The sequence below is a fragment of the Salmo salar genome, chromosome 18 (genome assembly GCF_965601325.2).
Source record: "Salmo salar chromosome 18, fSalSal1, whole genome shotgun sequence".
NCBI classification, from domain to species: domain Eukaryota; kingdom Metazoa; phylum Chordata; class Actinopteri; order Salmoniformes; family Salmonidae; genus Salmo; species Salmo salar.
In genome coordinates this window covers 9,636,536-9,653,474 of record NC_138308.1, presented here as the reverse complement: position 1 = coordinate 9,653,474, position 16,939 = coordinate 9,636,536, and the positions used below count along the sequence as shown (strand labels likewise).

The window sequence follows — 16,939 nt, the reverse complement described above, 5'->3', positions numbered from 1 at the left end:
AAAAGAGCGCTTCGAGGTGGTCCGTCCGTTGGGGCTGGTGGTGGTGTGTAGGTCCAGTAGCGGGGGGGTTTTTCCCACATCAAGGTAGTGATTGATGCGGGTAGAAACGGAACCCCCCCGGGCTCAGCTTGCTGGGCAAAGCTTGTGCACTCCTCTACCCCCAGTCGGCTGCCCGGACTAAAGATACTAACTCAAACTGGTACAGACTGATGCATATACTGTATTACTCAGTGGCTGGCATGATTTCCCCCCCCCCCCCCCCCCCCCCTCATCACTTGATGAATGTGCTTTTGTGTGTATTGTGCTGCATATCTAGCTGTGTGAAGATGTATTGGCAAAACATCAACACCCACAATGCACCAAACCCCATCCTTAACCTGCCCCCTCCTCTCGGTCTCTCTCAGGGATTGGGTGTCCAGTACCTCGTATCCCGGCGGAGGCCAGCCCCCTGGCGGACCACGTGTCAGCCACCAGAATCCTATGTGGCGCCCTGGTCTTTCCCACCATCGCCACCATCGTAGGCAAACTCATGTTCAGCAGCGTCAACTCCAACCTGCAGAGGACCATCCTGGTGGGTAACACAAACTGTCAGGCATACACACAGACAGACTGTGGGCCTGGGTTTTGGTCATTGTAGTTATCTTGACCACATATTCAGACCCCTTGCTTTCTTCACATTTTGTTACATTACAGCCTTTTTCTAAAATTGATTAAAAAAAACATTGATGAGGACAATCTACACACAATACCCCATAATGACAAAGTGAAAAAAAAAAATTATTCTCGCATTTAGAAAAACAAATACCTTATTTACATAAGTATTCAGACACTTTGCTATTGAGCTCAGGTGCATTCTGTTTCCATTGATCATCCTTGAGATGTTTCTACAACTTGATTGGAGTCCACTTGATAAATTCAATTGATTTTACATTATTTGGAAAGGCACACACACCTGTCGACCGTGCATGTCAGAGCAAAAACCAAGCCATGAGGTCGAAGGAATTGTCCGTAGAGCTCCAAGACAGGATTGTGTCGAGGCACAGATCTGGGGAAGGTTACCAAAACATTTCTGCAGCATTGAAGGTCTGCAAGAACACAGTGGCCTCCATCATTCTTAAATGGAAGAAGCTTGGAACCCCCAAGACTTTTCCTAGAGCTGGCCGCCTGGCCAAACTGAGCAATCGGGGGAGAAGGGCCTTGGTCTGGGAGGTGACCAAGAACCCGATGGTCACTCTGACAGAGCTCCAGAGTTCCTCTGTGGTGATGGGAGAACCTTCCAGAAGGACAACCATCTCTGCAGCACTCCACCAATCAGGGCTTTATGGTAGAGTGGCCATACCATGAGAAACAAAATTCTCTGGTCTGATGAAACCAAGATTGAACTCTTTGGCTTGAATGCCAAGCGTCATGTCTGGAGGAAACCTGGCACCATCCCTACGTTGAAGCATCATGCTGTGGAGGATGTTTTTCAGTGGCAGGCACTGGGAGACTAGTCAGGATCGAGGGAAAGATTAATGGAGCAAAGTACAGATAGACCTTTGATGAAAACCTGCTCCAGAGCACTCAGGACCTCAGACTGGGGCCCTAAGCACACAGCCAAGACAACGCAGGAGAGGCTTCGGGACAAGTCTCAATGTCCTTGAGTGGCCCGGACTTGAACCCGATTGAACATCTCTGGGGTTTCTCCTAGTCTCTCCAAATACAGGTATGCCTAGCGTCATACCCAAGAAGACTCGAGGTTGTAATCGCTGCCAAAGGAGCTGCAACAAAATATTGAGTAATGGGACTGAATACTTATGTAAATGTGATATTTCAGCTTTTTATTTTTAATACATTTGCAAAAATTTCGACATCTGTTTTTGCTTTGTCATTATGGGGTATTGTGTGTAGATTGATGAGGGGGAAAAAAACATTTGAATCACTTTTTTAATAAGGCTGTAATGTAACAGAATGTGGAAAAAGTCAAGGGGTCTGAATACTGAATATGAATGCACTGTACCTATACTATCTCCTCCCTCCTTCTGGCCCATTCTGAGAGGTAACTATTCCTCAGCCAAGGGGAACTCCCCTAGTTTTATTCTAGAACTCATGATTTTAGACCAGGGGTCTTCAACCTTTTCTTGCCGAGGGACCCCCTCCAATGCAAACCGTCGAGACAGGGACCCCCATCATACGTTAGCAAAAAAAGTTTTCCCCACGTCTTATCACGTGAATGGTAATGGCAAGGAGAAGTAATCAACATTTTAAAATGAATAGATTTGGCAGATGTCTCCACATTATAATTGGTAGAGGAAGTGTAAACTCTTAACACAGCCTATTAACTAGAAAGGTAACTCCAAACACATTTTTGCTAAGAGCAGATGTTTAGCTTGTTAAACAAAGGTTAGCCATGTGTTGGCAAAAATGTATGTGCAAGTCAAGAAAGCTTACCAGCAGCCAGCGGGAATTGCCACACTGATAGTCTATCCACGGGTGCTTTTTCAAAGTTGAATTGCCTCCAATGAGTGTAATTTGCGAGAAATGAAGTTGACATCATTAGAAATTATATTCTCCACTTCTACTGTAAGTATGTAATTCAAAATGTGTTTATTCTGTTGCTAGCGATATTCATACCAAAAATAACTTTTTATATACACTGAATAAAAATATGAATGGGTCCAACATGTAATGTGTTGGTCCCATGTTTCATGAGCTGAAATAAAAAAAATCCCAGAAATGTTGTGCACAAATTTGTTTACATCTCTGTTAGTGAGCATTTATCCAAGATAATCCATCCACTTGACAGGTGTGGCATATCAAGAAGCTGATTAAACAGCATGATCATTACATAGGTGCACCTTGTGCTGGGGACAGTAAAAGGCCACTCTAAAATGTTCAGTTTTGTCACACAATACAATGCCACAGGTGTCTCACATTTTGAGGGAGTGTGCAATTGGCATGCTGACTGCAGGAATGACCACCAGAGCTGACCACCAGACATAAATACTGAAGAGTATTTATGTCTGTAATAAAGCCCTTTTGTGGGGAAAAACTCAATCTGATGCGCTGGCCCTCCAAGGCCCACCACCCATGGCTTCTCCCATGCCCATGCATGTGAAATCCATGGATAAGGGCCTAATTCATTCATTTCAGTTGACTGATTTCCTTATATGAAATGTAACTCAGTAAAATCTTTGAATGTTGTTTTATATTTTTGCGGACTCTCTGCAGCACCCCCAGTTGAATACCCTTGTTTTAGACACACACACACACCTGAGTGCGCGCTTACAGCCAGGTAACCAAAGTGGCAGGGCTTGTCTGATATATGACTTGCGCTTCCCCTTCTGGACATTGTCTCCTCTGCCCCACACAATCAGGTTCACTTTAACCCCCTAAGGTTGATGTCTGCGCCCCTGCAGAAATCTAATTAGCATAAATTCAACAAAAACATGCCAGTTTAAGCTAGAGATGTATCTCAATCCGCCTATGTCGCACTTCCGCATCTGTGGTGAAAGGTGACAGAACTAGAGCTGTGTTTGTCAGACCATGAGACATCCCGAAAACCGGTCTTCTCACAAAATCGAACTATTATGACACCTCTATGGAAAGAGGCGACTCACGAACACGAGGGTGTTCTCCATTTTGCTCTACGACTCTTCCAAGCATCTTGGGACTTGTCTGAAGTCGGTACTGCCGATCTGCCAACATCTGTCTGTATCTTCCGAACCGTTGACTACACACTAATACGACCCCTTTGTGGAATGGTGAGACTCTCACGAACACATACTTGTTTTGTTCTAGGATGCCCACAGGCCTCAAGACTCCACCATCCCCCACCCTGACCTTTTGTTCTTTGTGTCCTGTCTGCAGGGTGGGATTGCGTTTGTGGCCGTCAAGGGAGCGTTTAAGGTGTACTTCAAACAGCAGCAGTACCAGAGGCAAGCTCACCGCAAGATCCTCAACTTCCCCGAGGCAGAGGAAGCCTGGACAGACAGACAGACACACTGACACAAAGGGGGAGTTGATGGAGCGGAACAGTGAACTCTGAGCAGGAACACTGTCGGACAGACACAGGGATCATTGTTGCCCTCTACCTCTTGTACCCCTCCGAGCAGCCTCGCCTCACATTCTGTTTCTGCTCTCTGCGGAGTCATTGTCTTATGCTGCTGACATTTGTGCTGTATGACTATCGCCATGATCTATTGCGTTTTTAAAACACGTAGACTAATACAGACATGCGCGCACGCAGACACACACTCATGCATATTGCACACAGGAATGTGACTTGTGTTTTTGTGACTGCCGCACTGCAGTAGCGAGTTTGGAGTATTTTTTTTTTTTTACATAACCAGTGCTTGCTTCTTTTAAGAAAAATCTGGGACAGGTGTAATTATTAGGCAGGAAAGTTTTATAAATAATTTTGGAAATTGTTTGCCAATGTGAAGAGTTTAATGAGGAATATTGCTTTCCTGTGTTTTCAGAATAATAAGAATAAAGTATCTTTATCACTAAGATATGATTATTTGAAGGAAGATCTTACCTGCTCCCTTCAGACATTGCATTTTCACCAATGGAAACATGAGTGGCATAGTCATCATTCATCTATTTTAGAAGCATAGTACAAACCTCATGAAAGTGTGATTGTCTGTACATATTTCACTTATTCTGCAATTACTGTATCGGATGAAACCTTTTTGAAGGCGTTTTTTTACTCGTATGCCTCAGTGTTCCCATTAATTCTGTTTGTAGATTTTTTTTTCTCCAACATCTATAACCCTACAGCTCACTTCTATTTTTTTTCTTATGAAATACTCGGTGCACAGATGTCTTCTACTCATGGGATGAGAGCGAATTCAGTGGGTAAATGGATCATATAGATCTGACACATGCAGCATTGCCTTTTAAATAAGCAAAAATGGAGGGCATGCTGTCTACTGAATGAAGGCGTGATTGACTCGTATATCGTCTCTTTTAACCCAAATCACATAATACGCCACAGATAATTCCTTGCTAAAACCAGATTTGTTTATTTTTGTGCATTTGGCTCAAGGCTGTCACAGAATGGGTTATAATTACAACTATAGTTCTAGAACCAGTATACAGGTGGTCTAAGCTGCTGCCTCCGGAACACATACACCATTGGTTTGAATCTGGTCCACTGCTATTTTGTAGGAACTCTCCATCTATCTTGTCCAATAAACAAATAATGTGAGTGGAACTGCCCCACTCCTAAAGAAATCTAATGGTGTGAAAAAGTTATGCCATAAACCAACCACTAGAATATTAATTTAGCATGGTAGATGGATATCTCTGGTCAGCTCAGCTTTTAAATTCACTGTAAAGAAAATGTATTATGCCAAAAGGGTGACTTTGAAGTTATAGTTTCATGGTCGATTATAAATGTGTTTATTCTAAGGTCCAGATGCACACTGTAGGACAGATTCAATCCAAATTCCATAGACATGAACAAGGGGCTACTATGGCTGTAAAACAGCTTGAATGAACCACATTTCATAGTATATTGCTGAAAGATAACACTTTCGGTTGATGTATAGTGTGCTCTTTGGAGGCAGCTATATCTGGGATACAAATCCTGCGGTGACATCTTTTAATAAAAGACAACTATTTGTTCCAGTATACAGTGATTTATTAGATAAACACAGGAGGAAATAAAAATAAGACTTAAGCACTCCTGCATTACTGAGCCCTGAACATGTCTGCAGTAACTCAACCAGCCAATTTACAGCAGTGTCCACTGACAGTCTCACTGGACCTCCTTCCATTTGATCAAGCTGGTATTCAGTAGGGCACACCGTAGCAAAACATTTTGCAACAAAATCAAAACAAGCATTTATCAGACAAGTTCAGGTAGTCCCTCCCTGTTTTTCTGTTTGGTGCCTAATGAATGCAACCCAGTATCGCAAAATGAACCTGCACAGTTATTCCCATTTGAGTGTATACGGATTACTTATGGAAACTATTGAGGAAAAACTGCTTGGTTTCCCCCTAAATCCATTTGCAAGCAATGACTACTAGTTGCAAGAGACTGTTATTCCTACCAAAGGAACACTGACTACAGGTCAGTTATTGGTCCCTACCATTGTAGGGTAAGCACTGAACCCAAACCAGTGGAATTCAAGGGAATGTTCAGTATATGTCAGTATACAGCTGTACTTCCTGTAGAAAAAACACCTTTGGGTTCAGTTTGAACATAAATCCATAAGAAATGCCAGTTTCTACCTAGTGGTAAAACACATTACGTTAACCTTAGTTGATATATAGGCCTGAAAACATATGGGAGACATTTGCTGTATCAAAGAGTGGTTGGTGCCAGTGGTGGTTTGACTTGGCAAGGCTTGTTAACACCTGAGAGACTAGGCCATGGTATAGACTGACATGAGTACTATCCATGCATCACATGCCAGTTCCACCTTTCAGTGTGTCCATTTTTAGACTGGATGAGAGCAAGGACTCAAGAATGCAGTGTCCCCCACTTCTACGTAACAGTACAGAGGTCATTAGTGTGTTTATTGCTAGTGAGAAGTGCATATTGAGAAACACAGGCCTGACTACACCTTCACCCTCCATACATAGGCCTCTATTGAAACCCTTCAGACAAAATATGATTATTTTAAAGGGTGTCCTGAGAAAAGACAATCTGTTTACTCCACCAGGCATTCTATAACAGTCCTTTGTTTTTCTGAAGGATAGCATCTTTAAGATTGCAATGACCCCCCACACACAATCCTGTTCCAAGTCTGACCCACAGAGACAAAGTGCAGTTGGCTGACTGTCAAAGTCCACAGACACTGCTGTGATGTGTATCCAGCTGACTGCTCCAGCCAAAGAGTTGTATCTCTATTGCTCCAGATTGGTAGTAGACCATCCCCCACCCCCTTTTAAAAAGGTACAAGCTTCGTCTCAAATGGAGAAAGATGGGGGGGGAACCTATGCAATAAATCACTAGTCAAACACAATTCAGATTAAAATATTAACAAGCATAGAAGTTATAAAAAGAAAAAGTATAACTCCAAACAAGTAATTAACATAAATGACAGACATTTAAATATGTTTATTTTTCTTCAATCTCAAATAAAAGCAAAAGATTAGAGGGACCCTGAGATGATGCTTGGATAATATAACCCTATAGAACAATAGTTCAAAAGAAAAGCTTCATGGACACCTCTCCACCAAATGGGCCCTGGCATTTTACCAGTTTAAAAAAATAAATAGAGTCAGATCTCAAAACCTGTACATCATGGATTAAAACAGAATCGTTTCCATAAGGCTGATCAACTGAAATGGTGTCTAAAATAGTGTGTTGCACATTCATCTTATTTAAACACAGTCTTTGTGATATCAATTAAGGAATTGTCACTGTGCCTTGATGTGTCGCACGAGTACATAAGAAAGTACGTGTCCGGCGTGTCTAAAATGATATTATGTGCACCCTTTGCAGAGCTAACCTCCTACACCTCAAAAGCTTCACATAATCATCATTAACCAACAGTTTACTCTCACCACAGCAGCATGTCCTTGTGGCTAAATCAACTAAAAACACTTCCATTATAAAGTGTCATGGGGTACACTTGTACTGGTTTACAGGGTTCCCGGTCTTGTGGTTCTTTAAGTTACTACTATTCCTCTATAATAGGAGCCCTGCTTCAACATTCTATACATTGTTGGGAATGTGTGTTGGTGGGGTTTTCCATGAGACTACTAAAATTGTGACCTCTACTCTTACACGGAGCTATGATGAGATCCACAGCCAAGTTGTGGGAATCAAACACATTTTTAAGTACCTCTAGTAGCCTCCAGCCTACCACACACACACATGCAGGCTTAGATGAGTGTGTTCCTGACTCCTGTCGCCTCGGGGGGGGGGGGGGGGGAGAGAGAAGAGGGACAGAGCGGGGCCCCCCCCCACCACAGTGCTCCCATGCTGCTCTGGGGGCAGGCCTGCCCGGCCCTCACAGTTTGGCAGCCATGTAGTTGATGTGGGGCTTGGCCAGGGGGAAGAGGGGAAGGCTCCTCTTGAACTCAGTCATGTCCTGCACCAGCGTAGGCTGTACACAGATGGACAGGTCAGTATATTACAGACGTTAACACACACCACCCCAAAAGTTACATAATTCTGCAAATTCTCTGTCACACACACACACACACACACACTCCTCCTGTATTATAAAAGGATGACTACATTACCTGTGGCAAGGAGGGGGCAGGGACCAGGTTGACGTCATTCTGGGCAGGGAACTCTCCCACGACTGGGCCTAAACAAAGGACAGAGACATTTAAACAACTGTTGAAAACAGTCAAAGCAACACATTCACACTGACAAACAACTGAACTTATATCCCCCAAAAACTCTCCATCACTTGTACAGTACTCACAGGAGTCCATCTCCCGAGACAGGACATGCACAGACACCTTGTGCCTCTTTGGTGCATCCACAGCCAACAGATCCTAGAGAGAGAGAGAGACAGGAGTTAGAGACACCGAGAAAAGAGACATAAATTAATTGAAGCCTCTTAAGGTCACTGTCTGCGAAAAATGAATTATATTGGGGTGAAGAAAGTTTCCAGTCTTCTACATCGGAACAAAGTGGATTCCACAGTCATAAATCTGGGGGGTGGAGAGATATGGTGAAATGTATTACACAATGAAAATATTCTGCATGGGGCCTGTGTTGCTTCTGCTGAGGTAGAAATATGGGAAGTCTTTCATTGCTTCGGTATCCTTATCCTCTTGAAACGCCACCCTGACGGTGACACACCCTCTTGCTATGGTTGTGGATCAGTGGCAGTCAGTTCAGTTTAAGATTAGGGAGGACGATTTTCTTTCATGAGCATGGCCTTATTTCTATTACAGCATATTGGATGACTGTCATTCATATTTCAAATTTACCCAGTTCAATGTAAAAGTGATAGGTTTAGGCTACTACATGATACTCAATTTCCCTATACCCATCATGAGGTTGCTACAACCTAGGTGCACACAGGTCGAGAGAAAATAATTGAGGTAACTGATAGTGACACATTCAATACCGTCTTGCACACTCTTGCCTGCATCTAGCGGATCTAGGGCGTAATCATTAGTTCAACAGTTGCAAACGAGAGTTTCTATTGGACAAATTCATGCATGTTTATCCCTGTTTCGATCCATTTGCTTCCGTTTAAGATTTTTTTTCTCCACAGAATCGGCAGAATGAATCCACCCCTGATCACACGTAAACACAGTTCACTTTCAAAGCAGCCAAGGTTGCATTCCTTCTCGTATCTATGCGCTCTCCTCTCACCTTTTGCTTGTGGACTTGAATGCAACAGCTGTATGTGACCAGATGAAAAAACCTTTCCAAGCCAAACCACGTCATAACCGCTACCCACAGCTTTGGGCTCCCCGAGGAGCGCAGCAGTCTAAGGCACTGCATCGCAGTGCAAAAGGCATCACTACAGACCCTGGTTCAATTCCAGGCTGTATCACATCAGGCCATGATGGGAGTCCCGTGGGGCGGCGGACAATTGGCCCAGTGTCGTCGGGGTAGGCCGTAAATAAGAATGTCCTTAACTGACTTGCAGTAAATAACGGTTAACCGTAAATAACGGTTAAATAAAAAATGACATTGTTGTCACCATATTAGCTAAAGTAATGTCATAGTCAACATAGCTAGTAGAACTAACGCATTAGTAAACCTGCTACAATCATGCAGCAACATTAAGGAAAGGAGGAATACCTAGTCAGCTGTACAACTGAATGCCTTCAACTGAAATGTGTCTTCGCATTTAACCCAACCCCTCTGAATCAGAGGTGCGGAGGGCTGCCCTAATCGACATCCACGTCTTCGGCGCCCAGGGAACAGTGGGTTAACTGACTTGCTCAGGGGCAGAACTACCGATTTTTACCTTGTCAGCTCGGAGATTCGATCCAGCAATCTTTTGGTTACTGGCCCAACGCTCTAACCACTAGGCTACCTGCCACCCCGATACAGTGTACAGTCAGTAAGAAGTTTAGAACTTAGACCGGCGGGCCCCGGTGGCATTAAATAAGTAAAACCAAAAGCTTACCTTGACTTGGAAGAGTTCCAGTGTTGTGTTGGATAGTCATAGCCAGCTAGCTAACATAGCATCCCTCTGAACAGGGTGTTTTAAGTAGGCTAAACTAGCTAGCTGCATTTGCTAGCTAAGTGAAAGAGAAAGTGAAACATAGCCCTCTCTCGCTTCTTGTTCACTTTGGAAGAAATTAGTTAAAAACAGTTCTACTATTATCTTTTTTTTTGTAGGAAATTCACTGAGGATGGTCCTCTCCCTCCTCTAAGGAGCCTCCACTGTTTGTGGATATTCCGTGAGCACAGCATACCGTGTCAGTGTCACCTCCACAGCTATCAACAGAACCAGGACATGGATAAGAGTGGTGGAGGGTTATAAATGAAACAAGGTGCCATCTTTCAGGGAGGACAGATTGAACAACACACCGGAATGCAGATGGATGAGCAGCTACTGTACTCACCCGGTAGAACTGTATGATCTTCTCTTTCGTCAACGTCTTCAGATAGGCCACTTCAATGTTATCTAGAAAACAACAGGAAACACTTTGGACTAACGGTCGATGATTTGAGATATCGCGCAATATTTTTGCGCTAGTTGGCTGTGCCTGCACCAAAATTACAGTCTTTTTCCTTCATAGCTTGTTCTCCATCTTCTTAAGTGGGCAGCTAATTTGTTTTCAGGACTTTTATTTTGTCATGGCTCTCTCGTCACTCTGCAGCAGACATGTAGTAAGCAATATGTTTGGAATCTCAAAATCACACTATCGAATTGCAATACATATCGTATCGGCACCTAAGTATTGTGATAATGAGGTCCCTAGTAATTTCACTTTCGAAGTCAAAAAGCCAGATCTACTGCTCATTTGTTTTCAACATTACTTACATTTAACCAAATAAAAAAAGTTCTGCAGGAATGAGGTTTGTGCAGTAGGCCTAATACATTATCACAGCATATTGGCTATATGCCTGCCTGACAATATTGTTATTCTCAGACCATATCATACTGAACAAACTCTACGTGAAAGAGATGTCACGCTGCATGATGCAAATGGAGGTCACACCAGATACTGACTGGTTCTCATCCACGCACGCACTTAACTAAAAAAATAAAATAAAAAACTTTGTGACCAACAGATGCATACCTGTATTCCCAGTCATGTGGAAACAATTAGGGCCTAATGAATTTATTTCAGTTGACTGATTTCCTTATATGAACTAACTCAGTAAAATCTTTGAAATTGTTGCGTTTATATTTTTGTTCAGTGTATATTTCAAAACACAAGCTTTGATGACAAACTAGATCAGTTGGTGTAGCACTTGTGAGGCGCAGCTGAGCATAAATTGAAATAATTAGCTTCTTTATTTTACTGGACTGATGGTTCCTGCATCTGATGGTCATGGTGCTTTCAAGACAACTGGGAACTCAGGGGAAAAAACAAGGTAAAATCATGACGTCAGTGATCTTCAGGTCGGAGCTCTCAAAAGATGAGTTTCAGACTTGGAATTCTGAGTTGGATGACCTTTCAAAACAATTTTTCCCCAGTCGGAGCTCCAGGAGTTTATTCTGGGGCCTAATTGTTGCTCATTTCTGTAGTGAAAACAACCTTCCTTTCCCTCGGGGATCCTCCAGAATGTCAATATAAATAAAATGCATATTTCACTCAAAACACCTATTCATATAACAAGGCCTCCTAGCAGTTATAATATGAGGATCAGGAGGAATACCCATTTAGTTGACACTAACTCCGCAAACTCCCCACAGATATCACTTGGAAAAAGCTCTTAGGCCTCCAGCCCAGGTAAAGGAAGAGGTGTGTATGTGTGTGTTGCTCATTGTGTCTGCACATGCTCACCTCTGTCGAAGTTGTACTGCTGAGAGATGATCTCCCCCCAGTACTTGGCGCACTCGGCGGCCAGCTTCTTGGGCTTGTCCAGGCGGCGGATGGCCAGGGCCTGGATGTGTTTCTGGAAGGCCTCATCGTTCATTTCCTCCACAGACATCTCCATGGCTTTTAAGAACGCCTCCACCCGGCTCTCCAGGTAGTGGGGGGCCTTCTCCGACTGGATGATGAAGCGCAGGCCCTGGACCCCGTTAGCGCGCCGCGGACCACTAAACACTATGTACCCTGAGGAGAGTGAATGTCAAACAATTCACTGTAAATTCTGGAAAGTGTATGTTTAACTGCACGCAGTCTACTGTCCCCTTTTCACTGCAGGGTTTTGAGTTCAACTGTGTTTGAGTACTTTACAAGGTACCAGTCTCCACTTGAGTGCGTGGTCTTACCCAACTGTTCCTTGGTGCGCAGTGTGTTGAAGCAAGGCTCAGAGATGATCTGGCAGAAGAGCTCCAGCAGCATGTTGTCGTGGGTTGTCTGCATGTCTGTCTGGTAGTAGATCTCTATGCCACAGTTGTTGTGCACCTCGTTCCTCTGCTGGTACACATACCAGCCACCTGGAAGGCACAGACAGCAGGGTCGTAGTCATTAGGGCACATAATGGAAAAGGTTTCAAAATATTTTGCAAGGGCAATTTTTTATTTTTTTTAAATAATTGTTTCTTATTGGACAAGTCCAGGTAGTACATCCCTGTTTCAGTCCATTTGGTGCCTAACAAATACTCAGTGGACGAAAATAGTTCTCCTGCAGAGAGTAAATCACGTGGCCATGGCTTGCTATATAAAGCATGCAGACAGGCATCCAGTTACTGTATGATTGAATGGGCAAAACATGTGATCTAAGCGACTTTGAGCGTGGTATGGTTGACGGTGCCAGGCGCGCCGGGTCCAGTATCTCAGAAACGACCGGCCTCCTGGGCTTTTCACACATGACAGTCTAGGGTTTACCAAGAATGGTGCGACAAACAAAAAACTTTCAGTCAGCGGCCACAAACAGGCAAATTACGACGCAGTACAACAGTGGGGTGCAGAACAGCATCTCGGAATGCATAACTAGTCAGTCCTTATCACGGATGGGCAGACGACCACACCGGGTTCCACTCCTGTCAGCTAAAAACAAGAGGAAGTGGGTCCAGCAGGTACGCAATCACCAATACAATTGAGTGGAAAAACATCGCCTGGGCCAACAAATCCCAGTTCCTCGAGTCATGCTGATGGAAGTCAGGATTTGGCATAAGCAGCATGAGTCCATGGCCCCATCCTGCCTGGTGTCAACTGTACAGGCTGGTGGCGTAATGGTGTAGGGAATGTTTCCTGGCACACGTTGGGCCAATTGAGCAATGTGGCCATGCCCCAAAGAATTCAGACTGTTATGAAGGCTGGGGGGAGGGGGGGGGCCGGTACAGATTGATGTACCTAATAAACTGGCCACAGTGTATATGACCCAGGGTTTATACACATACTGTAGCATCACAATCTTCAACACACACATACATTTACTAACCATGCAATGCAGAAGGCATGGGCCTCAAACAGCTTATCCAAATACTGTATAACGCTGCAGGCGCAACTCAGCAAACATTGAGACTTAAAAAATGAATTTAGGAATAAGCAACAAGCCCTAAACAACCTAGCCAGTTGATGCACCACCGACCTAACTGTAAATATACAATTATTAAAGAACGTGTTTGGATAGATAGATTTAAAATGCATAATACAGGAACGTTATATATAGAGTTCAGCTAGAGGACAGTGGTGACACTCTCTAGTCTCCAGACAGGAGAGACTAAGCCAACATCACACGTTTTGCTGAGTGGCTGTGAATAGGCATGTTAAAAGCTTTTCATTAGCACTTTCATTTTTTGGGGGGGGCGTGGATGCGCAAAAACCCCCCGGCTGTGTTGAGTTCATTTGGATATCGACTCGCCTACATTTGAGTCATAAATGATCAAGTAGACTTTGAATGAGGAAAGATGCAGCATGGTACTTATGCATATTGTTTTCTATGGTGAATGATGTGTCAACAGTTCTCCTCAGGATGCAAAAAGTGTGCGAGTGAAGATGAATGGAAGTAAGCAGTTTTAAGTATGTGTCTGTAAAAGCGTATGTTAAGCTTTTTTGTTGGGAAGATATAAATCAAATTGATTTGTCACATGTGCCGAATACAACAGGTGTAGACCTTACAGTGAAATGCTTACTTACAAGCCCTTAACCAACAATGCAGTTTTACAACAACAAAAAAGTAAGATAAGAATAACAAATAATTAAAGAGCAGCAGTAAATAACAATAGCGGGGCTATATACAGGGGGTACAGGTACAGAGAAAGTGTGTCAACGTGTGGGGGCACCAGTGAGGTAATTATGTACATGTCGGTAGAGTTATTAAAGTGGCTATGCATAGATATTAACAGAATAGCAGCAGCGTGGGGGGCGGAGGGATGGGGGGGTAATGCAAAAGTCAGAGTAGCCATTTGACCAGCTGTTCAGGAGTCTTATGGCTTGGGGGTAGAAGCTGTTTAGAAGCCTCTTGGAACTAGACTTGGCGCTTCAGTACCACTTGCCGTGCGGTAGCAGAGAGAACAGTCTATGACTAGGGTGGCTGGAATCTTTGACAATTTTTAGGGCCTTCCTCTGACACCGCCTGGTATAGAGGTCCTGAATGGCAGGAAGCTTGGCCCCGGTGATGTACTGGCCCATATGCACTACCCTCTGTAGTGCCTTGCGGTCGGCGGCCGAGCAGTTTCCATACCAGGCAGTGATACAACCCGTCAGGATGTTGTCGACAGTGCATCTGTAGAACCTTTTGAGGATCTGAGGACCCATGCCAAATCTTTTCAGTCTCGTGAGGGGGAATATGTTTTGTCGTGCCCTCCTCACGACCGTCTTGGTGTGCTTGGACCATATTTGTTTGTTGGTGATGTGGACGCCAAGGAACTTGAAGCTCTCAATGTGCTCCACTACAGCCCCGTCGATGAGAATGGGGGCGTGCTCGGTCCTCCTTTCCTGTAATCCACATTCATCTCCTTTGTCTTGATCACGTTGAGGGAGAGGTTGTTGTCCTTGAACCACACGGTCAGGTCTCTGACCTCCTCCCTATAGGCTGTCTCATCGTTGTCGGTGATCAGGCCTACCACTGTTGTGTCATCGGCAAACTTAATGATGGTGTTGGAGTCGTGCCTGGCCGTGCAGTCCTGAGTGAACAGGGAGTACAGGAGGGAACTGAGCACACACCCCTGGGGGGCCCCTGTGTTGAGGATTAGCGTGGCGGATGTGTTGTCGCCTACCCTTACCACCTGAGGGCGGCCCATCAGGAAGTCCAGGATCCAGTTGTAGAGAGAGGTGTTTAATCCCAGGGTCCTTAGTTTAGTGATGAGCTTTGAGGGCAAAATGGTGTTGAACACTGAGCTGTAGACAATGAATAGCATTCTCACATAGGTGTTCCTTTTGTCCAGGTGGGAAACGGCAGTGTAGAGTGCAATAGAGATTGCATCGTCTGTGGATCTGTTGGGGTGGTATGCAAATTTGAGTGGGTCTAGGGTTTCTGGAATAATGATGTTGATGTGAGCCATGACCAGCCTTTCAAAGCACTTCATGACCACAGACGTGAGTTCTATGGGTCGGTAGTCATTTAGGCAGGTTACCTTAGTGTTCTTGGGCACAGGGACTATGGTGTTCTGCTTGAAACATGTGGTATTACAGACTCAGACAGGGAGAGGTTGAAAATGTCAGTGTAGACACTTGCCAGTTGGTCAGTGCATGCTCGGAGTACACGTCCTCACATCAGCTGCGGAGAGAGTGATCACACAGTCGTCCGGAACAGCTGATGCTCTCATGCATGTTTCAGTGTTACTTGCCTCGAAGCCAGCATAGAAGTTATTTAGCTTGTCTGGTAGGCTTGTGTCACTGGGCAGCGCTCGGCTGTGCTTCCCTTTGTAGTCTAATAGTTTGCAAGCCCTGCCACATCCGACGAGCTTCGGAGCCGGTGTAGTACAATTCTTAGTCCTGTATTGACGTTTTGCCTGTTTGATGGTTCGTCAGAGGGCATAGCGGGATTTCTTATAAGCTTCCGGGTTAGAGTCCCGCTCCTTGAAAGCGGCAGCTCTACCCTTTAGCTCAGTGCATATGTTGCCTGTAATCCATGGCTTCTGGTTGGGGTATGTACAGTATGTACAGTCACTGTGGGGACGACGTCCTCGATGCACTTATTGATAAAGCCAGTGACTGTGGTGTACTCCTCAATGCCATCGGAAGAATCCCGGAACATATTCCAGTCTGTGCTAGCAAAACAGTCCTGTAGTTTAGCATCTGCTTTATCTGACCACTTTTTTTTATAGACCGAGTCACTGGTGCTTCCTGCATAAATTTTTGCTTTTAAGTAGGAATCAGATTTGCCAAATGGAGGGCGAGAGAGAACTTTGTACGCAGCTCTCTGTGTGGAGTAAAGGTGGTCTAGAAATCTGTTCCCTTGCACATTTAACATGCTGATAGAAATTTGGTAAAACCGATTTAAGTTGCCCTACATTACAGTCGCCGGCCACTAGGAGCGCCGCCTCTGGATGAGCGGTTTCCTGGAATACAGCTCATTGAGTGCGGTTTTTGTGCCAGCATCAGTCTGTGGTGGTATGTAGACTCTAGGTAGATAGTGTGGTCTTCAGCTTATCATGAGATACTCTACCTCAGGCGAGCTAAACCTTCCTTAGATATCGTGCACCAGCTGTTGTTTACATAAAAATGCATAGGCCCGTGTCTTACCAGAGGCTGCTGTTCTGTCCTGCCGATAGAGTGTATAACCCGCCAGCTGTTCTTAATGTCATCGTTCTGCCACGACTCGGTGAAACATAAGATATTACAGTTTTTAAATGTCCCGTTGGTAGGATATAAGTGCTTTCAGTTCGTCCCATTTATTTTCCAGTGATTGAACGTTAGCTAGCAGAACGGAAGGCAAGGGCAGATTAGCCACTCGTCGCCTGATCCTCGCAAGGCATCCTGATCTCTTTCCGCGAAACCTACGTTTCCTTTTC

General features: G+C 44.4%; 2 protein-coding genes across 5 annotated transcripts in view; one reads left to right on the top strand and one right to left on the bottom strand.

Annotated features, from left to right (window-relative positions):
* The window catches only part of LOC106576797 (E3 ubiquitin-protein ligase MARCHF5), a 43,076-nt gene extending 38,585 nt beyond the window's left edge, over positions 1-4,491 (top strand). For all 3 annotated transcript variants that reach the window (XM_082964708.1, XM_014154216.3, XM_014154217.3), the window contains exons 5-6: positions 405-571; positions 3,850-4,491. In XM_082964708.1, coding sequence (XP_082820834.1) covers positions 405-571; positions 3,850-3,987 — 305 coding nt within the window. In that variant the 3' untranslated portion in view covers positions 3,988-4,491. The remainder of the gene's footprint in view (positions 1-404; positions 572-3,849) is intronic.
* A 2,545-nt stretch (positions 4,492-7,036) lies between these two features.
* Positions 7,037-16,939, bottom strand: part of LOC106576795 (insulin-degrading enzyme) — a 45,348-nt gene continuing 35,445 nt past the window's right edge. For both annotated transcript variants that reach the window (XM_014154206.3, XM_014154204.3), the window contains exons 20-25: positions 12,309-12,476; positions 11,878-12,150; positions 10,486-10,547; positions 8,373-8,445; positions 8,185-8,252; positions 7,037-8,045 (exon numbers count right to left, since the gene is read on the bottom strand). In XM_014154206.3, coding sequence (XP_014009681.1) covers positions 7,950-8,045; positions 8,185-8,252; positions 8,373-8,445; positions 10,486-10,547; positions 11,878-12,150; positions 12,309-12,476 — 740 coding nt within the window. In that variant the 3' untranslated portion in view covers positions 7,037-7,949. The remainder of the gene's footprint in view (positions 8,046-8,184; positions 8,253-8,372; positions 8,446-10,485; positions 10,548-11,877; positions 12,151-12,308; positions 12,477-16,939) is intronic.